Genomic DNA, 17393 nt, shown 5'->3' with positions numbered 1-17393 from the left:
ATGTGATGGGGTGCCTGTGATGGGCCACACTGAGAAGGCCACAATCAGGGCAGACTGCAAGAAATAGGGCAGACAATCCCCAAAACTCGGGGTTTACTCTATAATTAGATTCCCCAAGCCAGTAACAAAAGAGCTTCTGCAATCCCACACTGGTTAACCAGAAGCCAAACACAGTCCCCTTTAAGGATTCCAGTCCTTGGCTCCCATCCAGACAACCAAGTCTAATATAGTGAGAGGTTACTGAAAACCCATTTCACATGTGAGGTTCTTACTGATCCCAAAGGATCAGACGCTTACCCCAGATCAATATACATCTCAGATCTTACCCAACTATCACACTGTCAGCCAATCCTTAGTAAACTAACTAAAGATTTATTAATAAAATAAGAGAGTTACATGGTTAATAGATTATATACAAACAATTGCAAAGTCCTTATATCAGGTTTGTTCTAGTGATGGAATAGACTGCTGGCTTGTAAAATCTCTCTGGTAACTTCCAAAAGATTGAAAGGTCCTCAGTCCGTAGTTCAAGATGCTCCTTTTAGTTGTAAATCTACAGTCCAGAGAATTAGAGCAAGAAAGAAACAACATGGCGGTGTCTCAGAGGTCTTTTTATATCCTCTGCTATGTGCATTTACTATCCCAAACAAAGCCCACAGCCCCTGTATGTGGAAAGTTACTGGCCTAAGATGGAGTCAGGGTCACATGAGCACATCACATGCCCTTAAACCTTTTGCTGAATCACACGGGGTGACCATTGGCTCTTTGCTGTCTGAAGCATCCTCAGGAAGAGCTATCTGGATGGGATGAGTTTCTTCAATGGCCCATTGTGAGAGTGGAGTGTCCTTGATAGGCCATCAACACGTAGCTGTCTCGCCCTAATGTAAATTCTGTCTGGGGGTGTCACCCAGGAATACAACACAGGTTTAATCCTGCACATAGCCAATATTCATAACTTCAGATACAGAGATGATACATGCATATAAACAGGATAATCATACTTAGCAAATCATAACTTTTCTATTGACACCTTAAATGACATACTTTGTAGAAGGTTTGTTGCAATTGTATAACAGTGGTAGCAACAATTATACAAATTGTCATCTTTCTTATACACAGCATCACAAGCTTGCATGACGCTTTGCTATAGGTGTGCATGGGGCTTTACCCTGAACTTATCCCAGAATTAACAGAAAAACTGAAATAGCTCATCCCTGCTGAGTAGTTTAGAACAGAATTAGAGTTAACATAGCAAGACATGAGGATGCATGGAGAGGGAGATTTGCAAAAGTGAAAGATAGTGAAATAAGATTATTGCTAATCATGGATCTTCATAGATTCATAGACTTTAAAGCAAAAAGGGACCTTTATGATTACCAGAGAACTTCATCCAGGAATTCCAACATTGATGCCAATTCCAGTTCTAGTGGCTAAAGAGATTGAGACTGGAAACTTTTATGGTAATTGTCAAGGTATCTGAGCCTACAGAGCAAGTAAACTCCATAGTAGTAGTGGAAAAATCACACACAGAGAGCCGTGACTGCCTTGTGCATATCTGGTGGATCTAGACAATCAAGCACGAGCATTACCAGATGCCTACATCTGAGGATGAAACAAGTAAATTAGCTAATGCCCAGCTTTTCAGTATCCAGGATGCAAGATCTGGGTATTGGCATATTAAGTGGACAGATTAAACTGGACACTGAAGACTTCATTTAATACTTAGTACAAAATATACAGATTCATCCTTTCATATTCATTCAGACCAAGAAGTGCATGAGGTACTAACAATTACAGATGGTCTGATCTGTAATGATGAAAGACTAGTGGTTCCATGATCAATGAGATTGGAAATGAACAAACATAAACTTGGGACACATGACAGTAGAAAACTACAAATGTGAGAGCAAGGATTTGCTTTTCTGGCCTAGCACTGCCAAAGACAAAATTATACATCCCGAGAACATCTTTAGTAGAGAAAAACAACAGGGAAGCATCTAGATATCAAATTGTAGACATTTGGTCAAGTTGAGCACCCATGGGGAAAAAATGGTGGGTATTGAGCACCCACCAGCAGCCCCCCTCTTAGCACCTTCCCCCCCCCCCCCCCCAGTGCCTCCTGCCTGCTGGTGGGCCCTGCCAATCAGCGCTTACTTCTCCCTCCCTGCACCTCCTGCCCGCTGCAATCAGCTGTTTCGCAGTGTGCAGGAGGCTGGTGGGGAGGAGAGAGAGGACGTGGCACACTCGGGGGAGGGGGCGGAACAGGGCGGGAAGAGGCAGGGTGTGGCCTTGATGGAAGGGGTGGAGTGGGGGCGGAGCCTGGGGCAGAGCCAAGGTTGAGGCCCCCCCGGTCACAATGGAAAGTTGGCGCCTGTGAACACAGACACGGACAATCTTTATGTTGCCTGTGCTGAAAGACTGAAATTACAAATCTTTGTTATGAACTACATTATTACTATTACTACATTAACTCTGATATCTGCACATGCTCAGCACTTCTGAATATCCAGCCATTTATTTATGTGCTTAAATAAAGATGGCTTTAGCCGTCTAACTGCAGGCACACAGTTTTGAAAATTTTGCCCTGAATATTTTACCAAATAGGCTATCCCTTAACTATCTCACCAGGTGCTGTAGGGATTAAATAGCTAATGTTTGTAAAGTGTATTAAGATCATCAGATGAATTGCTTTATAGAAATGAAATGTATCATCAATTATTGTACATTATCTGAGGATAATTTTTTTTAATAGTGGGTTTTTTTTTATAGTTGCTGCCAGACATTTGACTTATGGTTACTTTCTAATCTCTATTACCCCCAGGTTTTCTTTCTTATCAGTATCTTCCTGCCACTTGTGATCATGTAGGTGAACCCTTTTGCCATTTTGAACTGACCGACTCTAGTCTTATTCAGCGCTTGCTCTAATAAATCACCTGAATTCTTCTATCACAAGGATGTTTTTATATGCTCCTCAGAGGGAAGGAAGGTGCTACATAAATGCCATTTGGTATTAATTATTATTCTCTCATGCTGGCAAGAAAGCAGCATTGCTGAGTTTCTGATCACACACATTGAAAGGCAGGGCCTTAATAGGAAATGCAAAACTGCCCTCTGGTGGCTTCCCTATCACAATACCTAGGTGCCTACAGCTGGTGCCTCATGCAGAACCTAGCAGACAGGAAACAGGAGCAGCAGATTCACTGGGTAATTTAACTATCTCATTTCACATCACAACTTGGCAACTGACTTAAGGGAAGTGGGCAAGTGGCAGCTGGCATTTGGATACAGCCTGAGATGCAAGAAGGTTTGCAACATACCCTAGTTCCCCTTTTCTTTCTTTGAGGAGATGAGCAAAAATAAGGCCCCCTACCTCTTTTGGTGTATGGACTAATGAGGGCTCTGCACTACTATGTATATGGTGCTTGTAATTGCTGGTAGCCGCACATTTCAGGACTCCAAATTATATCGTCCTCTAGTATAGCCTGTGGGGCTTATGGCAATTACCAGCTCTGCCAGTGTGGTGCAAAGTGGACTGTACATTTTGTGAGCATAGAAGTAATTCTCCAGCTGTGTAACGGTCAGAGCTGAAGGTTCAGGACCAGTAACATAAGCAAGTTTAGTCTGATTTCTGAATTTAGCTGCAGAATTTTGCAGGAGCAGAAGAAAAACTAAAAAATAGGAGGGAAGAGATACTGATCAGCAGTCAAGTACAACAGTCAAGCCTGGATGACAGCAAGGCGTGAACTAACATCTTCTTTTCCTGATAAGACGAAGCCTGGAAATGTTCCAAAGATGCAATAAGAATTCTTAAACTGAGGTTATAAGCTTGTCAAGGGCATTTCATAGTCAAAATAACACCACGATTTCGAATAAGTATATCTGCCAGGGGACCAAGTTTGACCTATTCAAGGGCAGATTAAATGTGTGTGTTTGTGTATATATACATATAAAAATTTATAAAGGTCCAGATCCTTCAGTGAAGCTATGCCGACACCAGCTGATGATCTAGGCCATGTTTCTCAGGAACCAGAGTCCCACTCTGTCCTTTCTATGCCTCCCTATTCCTTAGCAAATGAATAAGAACATTGTGGAAGCACTGTTCCAGCCAGAGGCCTTCTGGAATGGGGCTGTCCTCTGTGAATTACACTTCAGAGCAGACAAAACGTTTGCTGTTTGGTCCGTTTCTCTCTCTCTTCTCTTTATGATAGCAGGCAAAATCTGCATTTCCCAATCACAAAAACTTGATGCAATTTTTTTTTCTAGTTTGGTCAGCAATACAATTTTTTTTTATCCATACACAGCTCCACATGAAATTTAAGTAATAAAGTGTAAGTAAACAAATAATAAAGTCTTCTTGCTCCTGGGATAAGAGGTGAAAGATTTGCAGCTCAAAACAGAACAAATGTAATGAGTAGAGATGAGCTCGAGCCACCAAGATTTGATCCAGGGCAGAACTTTTCCAAAGTTTAAGGGATCTTCAGATCTGGAATTTTGGTTTGGACTCCTCTGTATTAAACAAGGTAACAAAAGTATCATCAATCATTCATCACATACTATTTTTTTAAAGTCTCAGTTGAAGAAGAGCTGATAAAGAGAATAAGAAACTAGTATCAGTTTTTCATATTGTACCTGAACTGGAGCTGGTAAAAAAACCCTCCAACAACCTATTTGCATAACAATTTTGAAGTTGTTTTCATTTCAAAGTGTTTGAAATAGACCCATTTTTTGTTTTTATTTTTTTCCCCACAATTTTTTAAAATAAAAAAGGTCAAAATGGTTATATATTTTTTTGTTTTCATTCACCAAAACTTTAGTTTTGAATAATCAAAAATGTAGATAACCCTTCTGATAATGTTTTCAATAATATTTTTGTAACATTTTGAAAAAAACATTGAAAAAAGGAAAAAAAAATTGCAAAAAAAGTTGACAGTTTTTCATAAAAATAAATATTTTTGAAAAAAGACTATTTTGACAAAAATAACCTTTTCTTTTCAATATTTTGACCAGTTCTAATTGAACTTTTGGAGGCGAAAAGCAGAGCACAGAGAAAATGGGTCTGATTCTGATCTGACCTATATCAGTTTTACATAGGGGTAACTCCACTGGCTTCAACAGAGTTACGCCGGATATATATTTATGTGAGTTAGGGGAGAAAGAAGCAAATGTCTGGTAACATAGGGGACATTACAAGAACAGGAGAATAATCTACTGAGGAAAGGGTCTTTCTGCTGAATCGTGTAATATTTATGATTCATGCATAGATCAATTTGTGACCAGTGAACTAGACAAATTTTTCAACCATCTATTTATTCACCCCACCACTAGATGTCAGGGAAGGCACATACACCACTGAAAGTTTGCAACTGCACTTTTTCCCAGCCAGGGCTGTATTGGATCATAGATTCCTGAAAAGCTGTTGCTCTGCTAGACAATGTATTAACACCTTACAGCAACGTGTGTGGGCGGAAAGGAGAAAGGTAACCAAGGCCTGAATAGAAGAGGCACTAGCAGGAACTGAATTCTGATGAAAATAATCAGGTCAGTGTATTTAGGACAGAAGGAAATAAAGATAGTGAGTGGTGGAGGAGAGGTGGTGCCCTTGTCCAGTGTTAACCGTTTAAGCCCTCTGAGTGACTAGCACATCCCAGGCTTCTTAGGATGAAGTGTCTTTTGGACTGGATGGATGCCAGCAGTGGCACTTGACATTCCCTTGTAAAAGACCAGGAGGCAGCTCTCGGGATGTGGGTTGGAACAGATGCACTTTTCAGTTGTGTTTACTACAGTAGTGGCTGCAGCTATAATAAAGTGGGGTCAAGGGAGCGGACTTGGAGGGAAGAAAAAGAGGTGTTGGCTTGGCAGCTAACTGGAGCTAATTATTCTATTTCCCACAGGGCTGTGCAGAACAGCTCAAGGAAGTGATTTTATGTGGCCCCTTTCTGTTTGTGAAGAGAACGAGACGCTTCTTGGGTAGCCAGAAGGAGCTGATTAATTGGTTTCTCACAGTGCTTTGCCTACACAGGACAAGCCTTTCCTCTTCTAATTCAGCAGATGGAAGAAAAGGAGATAAAGGACTCAGAAGCCTGATGAAGCATCCTCACTCTGGTCCTTGTTGTTTCGGGACCAACTCAGGCTTTATGTTGAGCTGAAGGAGAGCTGACATGGCAAGGGGGAAATGGAAGTTGAGCAACATCCAAGGGCTAAGGCTGTACACAGGAAATACAAGGGATGTGGATGAGAAAGCCAGTAGGCGAAATCAATTGTGCGTCTTGAGAATAGCCATTTCTTTATAAGGATTGAGCTAACAGAACTGTGATTATTAGTCTGCCTGGAGCAAAAGTTCAGGCTATTACTGAGACTCTTGACAATTTAATCTGGGGAACTCGAGAAGAAAGCAAAAGATATTAGCACCGTGTGTACTGGAAAAAGCAGATGAATAATATCTTACTTTTATATCACGCCTTTCATCCCAAAAGATCCCAGTGCACTTCACAAACCATACACAGAAATTACTTCAGCCTTCACTGAAATACAGCCACCTGTGGGGTGAAACGTGGGAACTGTTTAACATCAGAGAGCAACACTATTATGTAGCAACTGAGGCCAAGAGAGATATAGATGAGAAGCAATCAATACATAAAATAACAGACACCTTGCTGGGAAACAGAAGGAAAAAAGCACTATAATAAGTTGTGTTTTCTATCGTCTATTACCACCTACTGATAAGATTTGATGAAGCAAATCATTAACAACATATAGCCCAGTGTTTCCACCCAGCAATTTCAATTAGTTTAACTTATTTTTATTGGGATGCATTTATCCATCTACTATTTACATGTATTTAATTTTGTTTAATATTATCCAATTATGACATTTTTGTAAGTGTGAAGTTGAGGGAGAGAACAGCTAAAGAGGATTTCTTTCACTGGGAAAAGGTGGAGAGCAACACCATGGGTTCGAGCCACCAGAAATGCACTTGACCTTCTAAGTGTCACATGATGATCTGTAACTGTTTGATGACAGGAATATTTAAATGGCCTGACTAGGGTGTTAGGTGTGGGCTAGTATCTATAGCTGTGCACTTGTAAAAGGCTTATGTGCTAATAAGTTTTAGCGTTAAGCAACATTGCAAAAATTGTTGTGAACATTTACAAGCCCAGGCACAAAATCTATTCTTTCCATTTTATCAGGATGAGTGAGGAAAATGAAAATAACTAATAAGATTTTACTCACTCTGGGCAGAGATGGATAGCATTTTGGTAGGTTGTTTTAAGAATAGTTTTACCTTTGCTGTTAGGGAATTATGGGTAAGGAACTAGAGAATAGTAATGGGAACTAAATTAGTGTTAATCTGGTCTAAACTGGGTGTGTGTGTGTGAAATAGATCTAAGTTACGCAACTTCAGCTATGTAAATAACGTAGCTGAAGTTGACGTACTTAGATCTACTTACCGCGGTGTCTTCACTCCGGTAAGTCGAAGGCTGATGCTCCCCCGTCGACTCTGCCTGCACCTCACACTCCGAGTTAACGGGAGAGCGCTCTGCAGTTGATTTACCACGTCTAGACTAGATGCAATAAATTGACAAGCCCACAGTCTGTTTGTAGACCTGGTAACAAGATAGCACGGGGTAGGCAACCTGCAGCACGCGAGCTGATTTTCAGTGGCACTCACACTGCCCGGATCCTGGCCACCGGTCCAGGGGGCTCTGCATTTTAATTTAATTTTAAATGAAGCTTTTTAAACATTTTAAAAATCTTATTTACTTTATATACAACAATAGTTTAGTTATGTATTATAGACTTATAGAAAGAGCTCTTCTAAAAACGTTAAAATGTATTACTGGCACGCGAAACCTTAAATTACAGTGAATAAATGAAGACTCGGCACACCACTTCGGAAAGGTTGCTGACCCCTGAGATAGCATGTGTTGTTGTGGTATGTGTTATGTGATTATAAAATGCCATAGTTTCTATCTACACTCCCTGGAATTTTAAAATGGAACAAGGATACAAGCCCGCCTTGTTTTTGGTTTTCTTAGACAAAATGCAACCTAGGTTCTGTAAAAGCAAAACCAAGCCTGCTTGGTCCACCACTAGTCATCCTAATACATGTCAAAAGAGGGAGGAGGTTTAACGTTTCTGTGAGAAATTTAATTATAAATTGTTTTGGCTTTTGTGGGCGTGAAATCTCATACTCATCTATCAATTAATATGGGTGGTAGTGGTAGTTCTGTTTCTTAATTGTAATATTTATAAACAGGCATTTGGTACACATCTAACATTTTGTAGTAATAATAATCCATTTTAAGAATGTGGTATCTGTTGTCAGTAGGTGGGGCTATTGGGCATCCAAATTAGCTTCTTTTTAGAATGCAGGGTAAAACTTTGATGAAAAACATTAATAGAGATTATTGCACAGACTCCTCTGATAAGATCTTCTTTTTAGTTTTAAACTTGTATTAAGATTTTCACACATAGCAAAAATATAAAGGAAAAGGCACAAGATGCAGAAAATGTGCTACTTAGTTCCAGAATGCTTTTATTATTAATGAATTACTATTAATTTATTTTGTTTCGCACAGACAGCGTAGCGTGCTCATTTTCACAGAGACTGGGCACAAACCCATAGAAAAAATAATCTGAGTTAAAAGAGTCTGTGTCCTGAGCCTTATTCATAAACAACCAAACCAAACCAAACAAGGATTTTGGATTGGATGGAAACAAGCTTTCAGTATTTTAATCTCTTTTCCCTCAGTGGATTGACCATCATGGCAGTACAGGAAAGCAGATCTCTTTCTCAATGCACCATGAAATCTTATAACTGCCTTGCTCAGGGAAAACGAAGATTGGAGGCTGAATTTACAGTTTAGTAAAAGCCATGAAAGAAAAATAATTCCATAGGAAAGGAGTTACTATAAAAGCAGACAACAATCTTGTATAAATACTATATAGTATAAAAGCAGACAGCATGTTGTTATAAATTATAAAAAATTAAAACAATATTAAAAGGCAGACAGCAACATAGCAGAAAAAGAAATTCAGACTTAAGGCTGTTATAGTATCATTAATTAATTTCATATTATAGTATGTACTGCAGTGGTCTCCAAACTTCTTTGTCCTTGGCCTCCCCTTACCTAGTCCGCACCACACCTGGGAGCCACAGTCGGGATCCAGGGCCAGGGGCCAAAGTCGGGAGTGGGGCCAGCACCGCAGCTGGGAGCAGGGCCTGCGGTCAGGGCCACAGTCATGGCTCGGAGCCAAGGGCCATGGCCAGGAGCTGTCGCCAGGGCTTGGGACAGGGCTGGAGTGGAGCTGGGGGCAGAGCTTCCTCCCTGCCCTCTGTGGGGGCTGGCCCATCCCCCACCAGGCCCCCCTGAACATTCCTCCATGCCCCCCTAGGGGCACGCCCCACAGTTTGAGGGTCACTGATGTACTGTAAAATCACCCACAGATGCAAAATTCCCTCCAGCCTGACAGTGTACATTGACTCTAATATTATCCTGTCCCAACATGCATATCCCACTGATATAAGTCCCTAGGGGCTTTCTAGGAATGGGTTTAGGTGCAAATATACATTCAAATCTGCTGCATTGAACTCAAACGTTTCTATGTTTGATTTGGCAGATGTTTCATCTTGTGAAGTTACGATGCAGAATCACCACATCGGGATGTGTTGACACAAGGTCGTACACCTGCAGAGCAGGTGACAGGAGGGGTTCAGGTTTGCAGAGCTCCGTGTTCAGAACCTCAGTCCAAGCCCCTCTGTCTTTAAGACCATCACTAGTTTACCTCTGAGACTGAACATTATTCCAACAATCAATCTTTTATTTTATTCTTATTTGAGAATCCAAATTATTACTTGGTGAGAAAGATTTGTTACATAGATTATGCTGCATCTCATGAAAATTAATTACTGCGTGCTCATCCCCTCAAAGAGGACTAGGAGCCAGGACTCTTGGCGGCTCATCCCAGCTCTTCCACTGACTTGCTACGTGACCGTGGCCATGTAACTTAATTTCTCTAGGCCAAATTCCACTCTGGTTTCATGGTTACAATTCCTATTGATGTAAATAGGAATCTGTTCCTGCTGTATTTGTTGTCCACAGCATGCCAACTTGGTGTAAATACCACTCATTTTGCATACCTACTGAATGCCAAATCACTGCAAATTACACTGCTTTGCCACTTGCATCTGATGAATTTACATGTTGGGGTTGCTTCTCCACCAACTGGTATAAATCAGGCATAACCCCCTGAAGTCAATAGAGTTCAACTGGTGTAAAACCAGTGTGAGATCATAATCAGGATATCAATGTGTAGCGTAGACAATGATTTACTTCATCCTTGCATTTGGCCCTCTGTACCTTTCTCATCTGTAAAATGGGTATAAAGCTTCACTAGGGTGCTGTGTAGCTTAATTAATTAAAAATGTTTGTCAGGTCCTTTGAGATCCTCAGATGAAAGAAGCAATGTGTAGTAATTACAGAGTTAATAAATAAATAATATAATTAGTATAATAAACAAAAAGACTTACTCCTCACCATGTAGTCTTGTAAACTTGTAGGTCCAGGTCCTGGCTCCATGACCCCTTTGGACAACTTCACCAGTGCAAAGGGGTTGTAAAGCTGTCTTACCCAGCCATCTAAGGATGGGGGAATCCCAGGTGCAACCTTTGCAATCTCCATAGCAGGGGGTTGGCCAGGGAAGAGATTGGCCAGACCATTTCTTTGCTCCGGTAATGCCCCTTGGCAAAGACTTGGCTTTGGCTAGCTCCAAGACGGAGTATGCATAATGGTAGTCTAAAGCCGATCATGTCCTGTGCTGAGCACAGGTCGTGACCAAACATGTCAAACCTGCAAAAAAAAATGCAGAAATTGGGCTTCTTTTTGGCTTAATGTAAGTTGCTTGTTGGCTAGTTTTTGGCTTGTAGCTTGTTGCTTTTTTTTTTTTTTTTTGATCGGCTCCCAGCAAGCAGGGGCAAGGGGGCGCAAGGTGGGGAAAGAGTCAGGGGTGCACAGTGGGCCTACCAAGGTCCCAAACTGCACGCCAGGGGGATCTAGTCACACAGAGTGTTGGGGTTCTTAGGGATTGGCTTGTTTTGAAATGGGATTAGCTTGATTTTTGGCTTATTGTGAAAGCTGGGGTGCTTATTTACCGTGTGAAAGTGGGCAACTGTGGTCCTGACGTGAGGACCAAGTCCACAATTTTACAAATAAGTTAAGAGAAGTATCTCAATGCATCTTTTGTGACAATCAAGGCATGGTTTTCTGTTGACATTCTCATTAGTCATCCAGTGCTCAGGACTCTCCAAAGCACTCAGACTTTGCTAGGATTGTCATCCCATGCATTTTGCAATATTTTGGAATTGCAACTGGCTGACGAAGAGGTTAATTTGCTCACTTAAAAACAAACAAACTGGATTCAAAGGAGTACTTTTTATGCAGTATATAATTAACTTGTGAAAATACTTGTCAACAGCTATAACTGATGAAAACTGCATAAGATTAAAAAATAAACAGATATAAATGTAAGTGGCACCTTGCCCGACCTCCTAGACCTACACACACCCAGTTTTAGGGTAATTCAGATCAGAATGTTGCAACTGATCCTGTCTATAAAATGGGACAGATCAAAACCCCAAGCCTGCAACACCCTGAATTCTGGGAGGACTTCAGATCAGGATCTGAAATTTGTGGTTTAGGCTCGTCTTTACTATGAAATAAATAAGCATGTGTAGTTACACCAAAGAGGCTAAAAATCACAAGGGCCAGTACTACTCCAGCTTCAGTTAATCACCAGCTGGAGTAAGGAAGATGATTCTCTCTGAGACATAGTGTTGCACATTATTATGGTGCATTTTTTTACCTTTCTCTGAAGCATGAGGCATAGAGAAATGTCAGAAGACAGCATACTAGATGAGATTGACCATTGATCTTTTCTGTTAAAGCAGTTCAGAAGTTTTCTTCAATCATGCCACTCGCAAGATAAAGGGCTAACTTGAGCCTTGGCTGTATAAACAGGGGAATATCAAGTAGGAGTAGGGAGGTGATATTATTGTTGTCAACAGCAGTGATGACCACTACTAATTGAACACTGTGTCTTGGTGTCCACACTTTAAAATTGGAGAGAGTTCACAAAAGAGCTACAAAATAATTACAGTTTTGGTAATCATGTCTTAAAGTGAGAAACTAAAGGAGCTCAAGCTATTTAGTTTATTGAAGAGATGACCCATTCACAGTCTATAAGTACCTATGCAGGGTGAAAATATGTAATATTAAAGGGTTCTGTAATCTAGAGAAAAAGGCATTCAAACCAGAAATAAAGGACAATTTTTTAACAGTGGCAATTAACCATTGGAACAGCAAACAAAGGGATATGTGGTCGATTCTCCATCATATGAAGTCTTTAAATCGAGATGAGACACCGCTCTAAAAGATATGGGTCACAGGCTATGCCTACACTGCCCCACAGTTCAGACTACGGGGGCTATGAATAGCAGTGTGCACCGAAGTGCTGAGTTGAAATGCCTCTGTGTGGATGCTGCAGGAGCGAAATAAAAGGTTCATAGTTCACATTAATGTAATCCTGTTTGAAGAGGATTACACTAATATGAACTAGGAACCTTTAAGTTTGCGCCCGCAGCAGTGGTGCTGGAACAATTTTTATAGTGGGGGTGCTGATGGCAGAAACCATGTATTTGAGTTATTACTATTTCAAGCCAATGGGTGCAGCAGCGCCCCTATTTCCAGCACTTATGGCCCGCAGTGTCCACATGGCAGAGTTACAGCACAGCACTTTGGTGTGCACTGCTATTCACACCCCCTAGTCTGAATTATGGGGCAGCGTAGACAAGCCAACAGTTTCAGTGTAGCTGCACCTGTATTTCCCTCTCTCACCTTGAACACCCCAAAAATGGAGACACCCAAAATTAGTGGCTACTTTTGAAAATTTGGTCCACAGTGCTCAGCAATATTGATTTATCTGGGAGACACCAGCAACCACTGCCATAAGAGCCATGCTGAGGGCAGGGGATCTGCTGGGCTGTGTGCAATTTGGAGATAAAGAAGGCAGTGTCATGTGGCTCTGCAACACATCTGCTTTTTGCTTGGAAAAAGAAGCCAGTGGTGAACTGCATGTTCCACTCTCCAGCTATAGGCAACATAAGCTTTATATTGCTTCCACCAAAGTCAGTGGCAAAACTGCCATTGACTCGAGTTTAATAGATCTTTAAATCCAGAAGGGATTGCTCCGATGATCTAGGCTGACCTCTTGTATTACATGTCATAGAATTGCAGTCAGTTAATCCTGTATGCAGCCTAACTTAATGGAAGCAGAATCGGCCCAAATTCTAATTTCTTTGCTATGGAGCTTTTTTCATTTAAACTTGTCTAACAGCTCCTAATATTTTAAATAAATAGAGAACAAATAAGTCAAATTTCAGCCTAATTGATATTTGAGAGGACCAAAAGTACCCTCCCTTACTTCCCCATACCTACCAAAATTGGGGTGTATGTACAAAAGAAACTCCAAATGACTGATGGCGCTACTGATATGCTGTAATTAACCAGCTGCCAGGTTTCATCTACATTTCTACTCTATAACTGCAAGGCTATAACAGAACAAACACACATCAGTTTGTGTAACAGTTCCTAAACTTCACTCACCATCACTTTTCCTGTCAGGTAGGCGTTACACAACTCAGCCTAGTAAATAGACATGGGCCTGAGCTGCAAAGCGTGGGTCAGCTCTGAATTTCACCACAGCTCAGGGACGGTCAGGTTTTGGTCAGCCCTTTATAAAGAGATAGGGATTAACTGCAAAGGTCAGGTCCAGATCTGAGCTTCTCAATGTTTTGTAGGGTTCCAGATTCAAGAGGATGGCTTCCATCCAGGCCTCCACCATTACTTGTCCGAGAGCTTAATTATGCTTGTGCACCACTGGCAGGTCACTCTCCTCTCTTGGATGCATAGAGCATTGGCTTCAGCAAGCACAGCCAGCAGGTGAGGAGGAGTTTCGCACCCTCACTTCTCTTAAGTGCCATACACTATACTCTCAGCGCTGCTCTCATGTGTGAAGGCTACAGCAGAGGGCACAGAATGAAAGGTCAAAGAGGGAAAAACCAGCAGTCAGAAGGAAGGACAAGAGACTAGCCAACCACTGAGGCCTAAACCTGAATGACAGCCTCAGAACAGAGGAAATTAGGTCAGGCCCTAATGCCAAGTGCTGGAGGAACTAGGGACGCAATTTGTCCTGAAATCTTAAACAAAGGAGCTGCAAAAATGTTAAAGAAACACTGAACAAGATCCGCCGGATGACTGGCTCCATTGAAAACAAGCAGCACTTGTGTGGTGATACCAGGGCACGGGCACCACAGCCACCCAGTCTTCCTCTGCCAGGAATGCAGCTTCAAATAAGGGAAGGGAGTAAAGTCTGAGCCTTCAGTGACACAGGTGACGTTTCATAACGGGATCGCTGGGGGGATGCACTACAACACAGCCGGCGTAACACACACAACTGAACCCCTGCTTCCCAGAGAGCTATATATAGCTAGAGCTTGGTCACATGGGCTGGGAGCTTCCTCCTTTCCCCTCGGTTCGCCCTTAACTGGACACGGCTCCACTTTGCCAGTTGCCACATGCACTCTCCGGTGGGTGACGCCTCGCTCCTGCCCACGCACCCACTCGGCTGAATCCGGAGCGCCCTGCGGCAGCGCGCTGTAGCAACACGCCGCCCCACGCCCAGCCAGACACAGGCAGGCGAAAGGTGCAGGGGAGGACGAGGAGCAGCTGCCATTGTGCCGTGCAGCGGCGCCTGCTAAAAAACAGCCCCGTGTGACTGTCCTAATAAAGCTCGGGCGGTTGAACACCAGCTCCGGGCTCTTCGCGGCGCGCCCTATAAAAACCTTCCTGGCAAAGGGAGCGGGCTCGGCTCGGCACCAGACGCGGACCGGCGGCAGCAAGGAAGCGCATCCGCGAAGAGGGGGCGCCCCCAACAGTCCCGGCGAGATGCCCCACGTAGAAGCGGATCTCAAACTGGACTTTCATGACGTCCTGCTCAGACCTAAGCGAAGCGGCCTCAAAAGCAGAGCCGAGGTGGGGGCATTCAAACCGAGCATGCTTTGGGGGGTCGGTCATTCTGTAGCGTTAACTTCGCAGCCGCTTTCTCGCGGTTTTTATTTCCCAGGCTGCGCAGGGTTACCCGGGGAACCCGCCCCCGCACACCGTTTTAACAGACAGCCGGGGGGTGTCACTTAGCTGAAGCCACATGGCAGGCGATCTTTCTGCAGCGCGGGGGGAGCGGCCGGGCCGCTGTGCAGCCCTGGTTGGAAAGGCGCCCGCTGCTCGCGGAGAGGTGCAAGGAGCGCTGCTGATCTCTGTGCTGACGTGAAAACTAACGAGTGCTCGGACCTTAGCCTGCGCCTCGCGACAGGCGCTGCTTTCCTGGTGCATCCGCGGGTTTTTGCAGTGCCCCGGGGCGGGGGAGAGACGGTGACCTAGAGTGTAATTCCCCTGCAGCGCGCAGGGAATGTGTGCGCTGCTAAGCCAGCAGCGGGACACGTCCCCTACCCGGGGGTCTAGTTACAAACCATGGGTCCCAGGGCGAACAGGCCTGCCCTTGAATGTGGCACCGGGGGGGGGGTGCACGTGACAATAAATACAAAATGAGCTGATGGGGAAGCCCCAGTTAGTAACAGAGCAGGAGGCGAGATTTTTAATGCCGTGGTGCCATTGAATTGGCTCTGCCTGTCAGAGGGCTGGGATCCTGTTCAGCTGGCAACCTATTAACTGGCCGCGTCTATCTCCGTTATGTAAATCCCTGCAGTCTGACCAGTTCTGGGTGTGTAACTGCATCGCCACAGCTGAGTTGGGGCTCAGTAACTGCAGCATATGCAGCTCTCAGTCATCTGACGGAGGATCATTATTAGCCAGTCAAAGCATTTCCATAACGTCTGCATGGTTCTCTCTCAGTAACCTTCACACTCATTACGGGAAACCCCACAAAACTCTGCATCGCTAGGAACTCACAACAAACATGGCTGCCTCATCTTGTGACACCATTCACCCCAGATGTTAAATACCATGTGATTAATACAGGTATTGCATTGGGTTTGGGAAGGGAGGGAGGATTCAGCCTTCAACAAGGGGCAAAGGAGATAGTGAGAAGAATAGGATCAGGAGGGATAAGAGTCAAAGGTGGCTGGATTTGTTATGGGCAGGCATTCTGAGAGCTAATCCAAGCAGAAGCATTTCACCAAGAAGAATACAGGAATAAGGCTGAAGAGTCCCTCTCAGTATGATAATAACTTGAGCAGTGCTCCCTTTCAACTCAGTAATAATGGTATCCTGGGCTAATTTACTCATTGCCCTTATTAGTTCTTCCCTCATAAGCAAGGACCACCTTTGATCATTTTCAGTAGTTCACTTAAGCAGCGTGGAGATTCCTCTTTAAAATTAAATGCAGTGGCCTGGCAAACAGGTGGAGCTGTGAGGTCGAGGGCCTCTTTTACTTATTTTAATGCAGGGTTTTGTATATTAGCTGTCTATGCATGGGGGAAGGAGGGGTTGATATGAAGGGGAAATGCTAGAAGAACCAGGGCTGGTAAGCGAGGGTTACCTCAGGAGAACATGATAAGCAGTGAAAAGCATTTCATGTGAGAAAAGCGCATGTCATGAGGGCTCAAAGAAAGCGGATGAAGGTTAAGAAATTGGACACCATCACTGAGGCTGTAGCAACAGAAACTGACAGTACCTGTGAGAGCCAAATCTGAAACAGCCCCAGTCCTGCTTCAAAACAAGAGTATAAATAAATAGCGCCGGCCAGGGAACAGAGGCTGCTTACTACAGTGCCTGATACCCAACAAGCTGATGCTTTGAAGTTTAAATTAACAGTACCTGGCAATGCAGTTCGAATGTCTTATTCTACACGGACAGCACTTTACCTAATAGCTGAGAGTAAGTCACCTTCACAGAGGGAAAGTGTAGTGCAGTAGAGCATGGCAAATTGGGCGGTGTACATTCCTTTCCCTGACTGGTCTGCAGTGTCATCTTTTATTCTTGTTACTTTGCCTTGTCTTTACTTCCTGGTGTTACTCCCTCCTTTTAGAGAGAGGGAACCAAAATTCAGAAGCTTGAATTCAGATTTTGAAAAAAAGGTGCGGGTAGGGAGGGGGAGTTGCATGGGTCAGGGGCTTCCTAGAGTATAGAATCATTCACCCATAGGGCATGGATTTGAAATTAAACTTGGGTTGGGAGTAACTGGAAGTTGTTAGCATCAGATGGTTGTGGGTGTCCTCGTTGAAGTGAATGCGTGGTCTCACTCCAGTTATTTGGGGGAAGCAGAGATGTGCATGGGTCCCAACATTTGCATTTGGGCACACCTGAGGGGTATTCAGGTTT

At 43.3% G+C, this 17393-nt stretch overlaps 1 protein-coding gene and 1 long non-coding RNA gene across 12 annotated transcripts in view; one reads left to right on the top strand and one right to left on the bottom strand.

Moving 5' to 3' along the window:
- Positions 1-351: 351 nt before the first annotated feature.
- LOC103306535 (uncharacterized) lies at positions 352-13800 on the bottom strand. Of its 10 annotated transcripts, XR_010598776.1 has the most exons (5): positions 11863-11997; positions 10532-10850; positions 7449-7604; positions 6446-6536; positions 352-4506 (listed from the first exon to the last, which is right to left on the bottom strand). It is a non-coding gene; the product is annotated as an uncharacterized LOC103306535 (long non-coding RNA). The 10 variants fall into 10 exon arrangements; XR_010598779.1 differs by adding an exon at positions 13662-13798 and having other exon boundaries at positions 352-7604; positions 11863-12005; XR_010598772.1 differs by having other exon boundaries at positions 6446-7604.
- A 1156-nt stretch (positions 13801-14956) lies between these two features.
- Positions 14957-17393, top strand: part of GMPR (guanosine monophosphate reductase) — a 55798-nt gene continuing 53361 nt past the window's right edge. The window contains exon 1 of one of the 2 annotated variants that reach the window (XM_005308567.5): positions 14957-15089. In XM_005308567.5, the coding sequence (XP_005308624.1) occupies positions 15003-15089 (87 nt within the window). In that variant the 5' untranslated portion in view covers positions 14957-15002. Of the gene's footprint in view, positions 15090-15953; positions 16092-17393 lie in introns of those variants that run through there. The other variant, XM_042860512.2, reaches the window with a different exon arrangement.

This window comes from Chrysemys picta, chromosome 2 (assembly GCF_011386835.1).
Source record: "Chrysemys picta bellii isolate R12L10 chromosome 2, ASM1138683v2, whole genome shotgun sequence".
Classification (NCBI taxonomy): Eukaryota; Metazoa; Chordata; order Testudines; family Emydidae; genus Chrysemys; species Chrysemys picta.
Note: the sequence above shows the minus strand (reverse complement) of the source record. Positions and strands in the feature narration are given on the sequence as shown.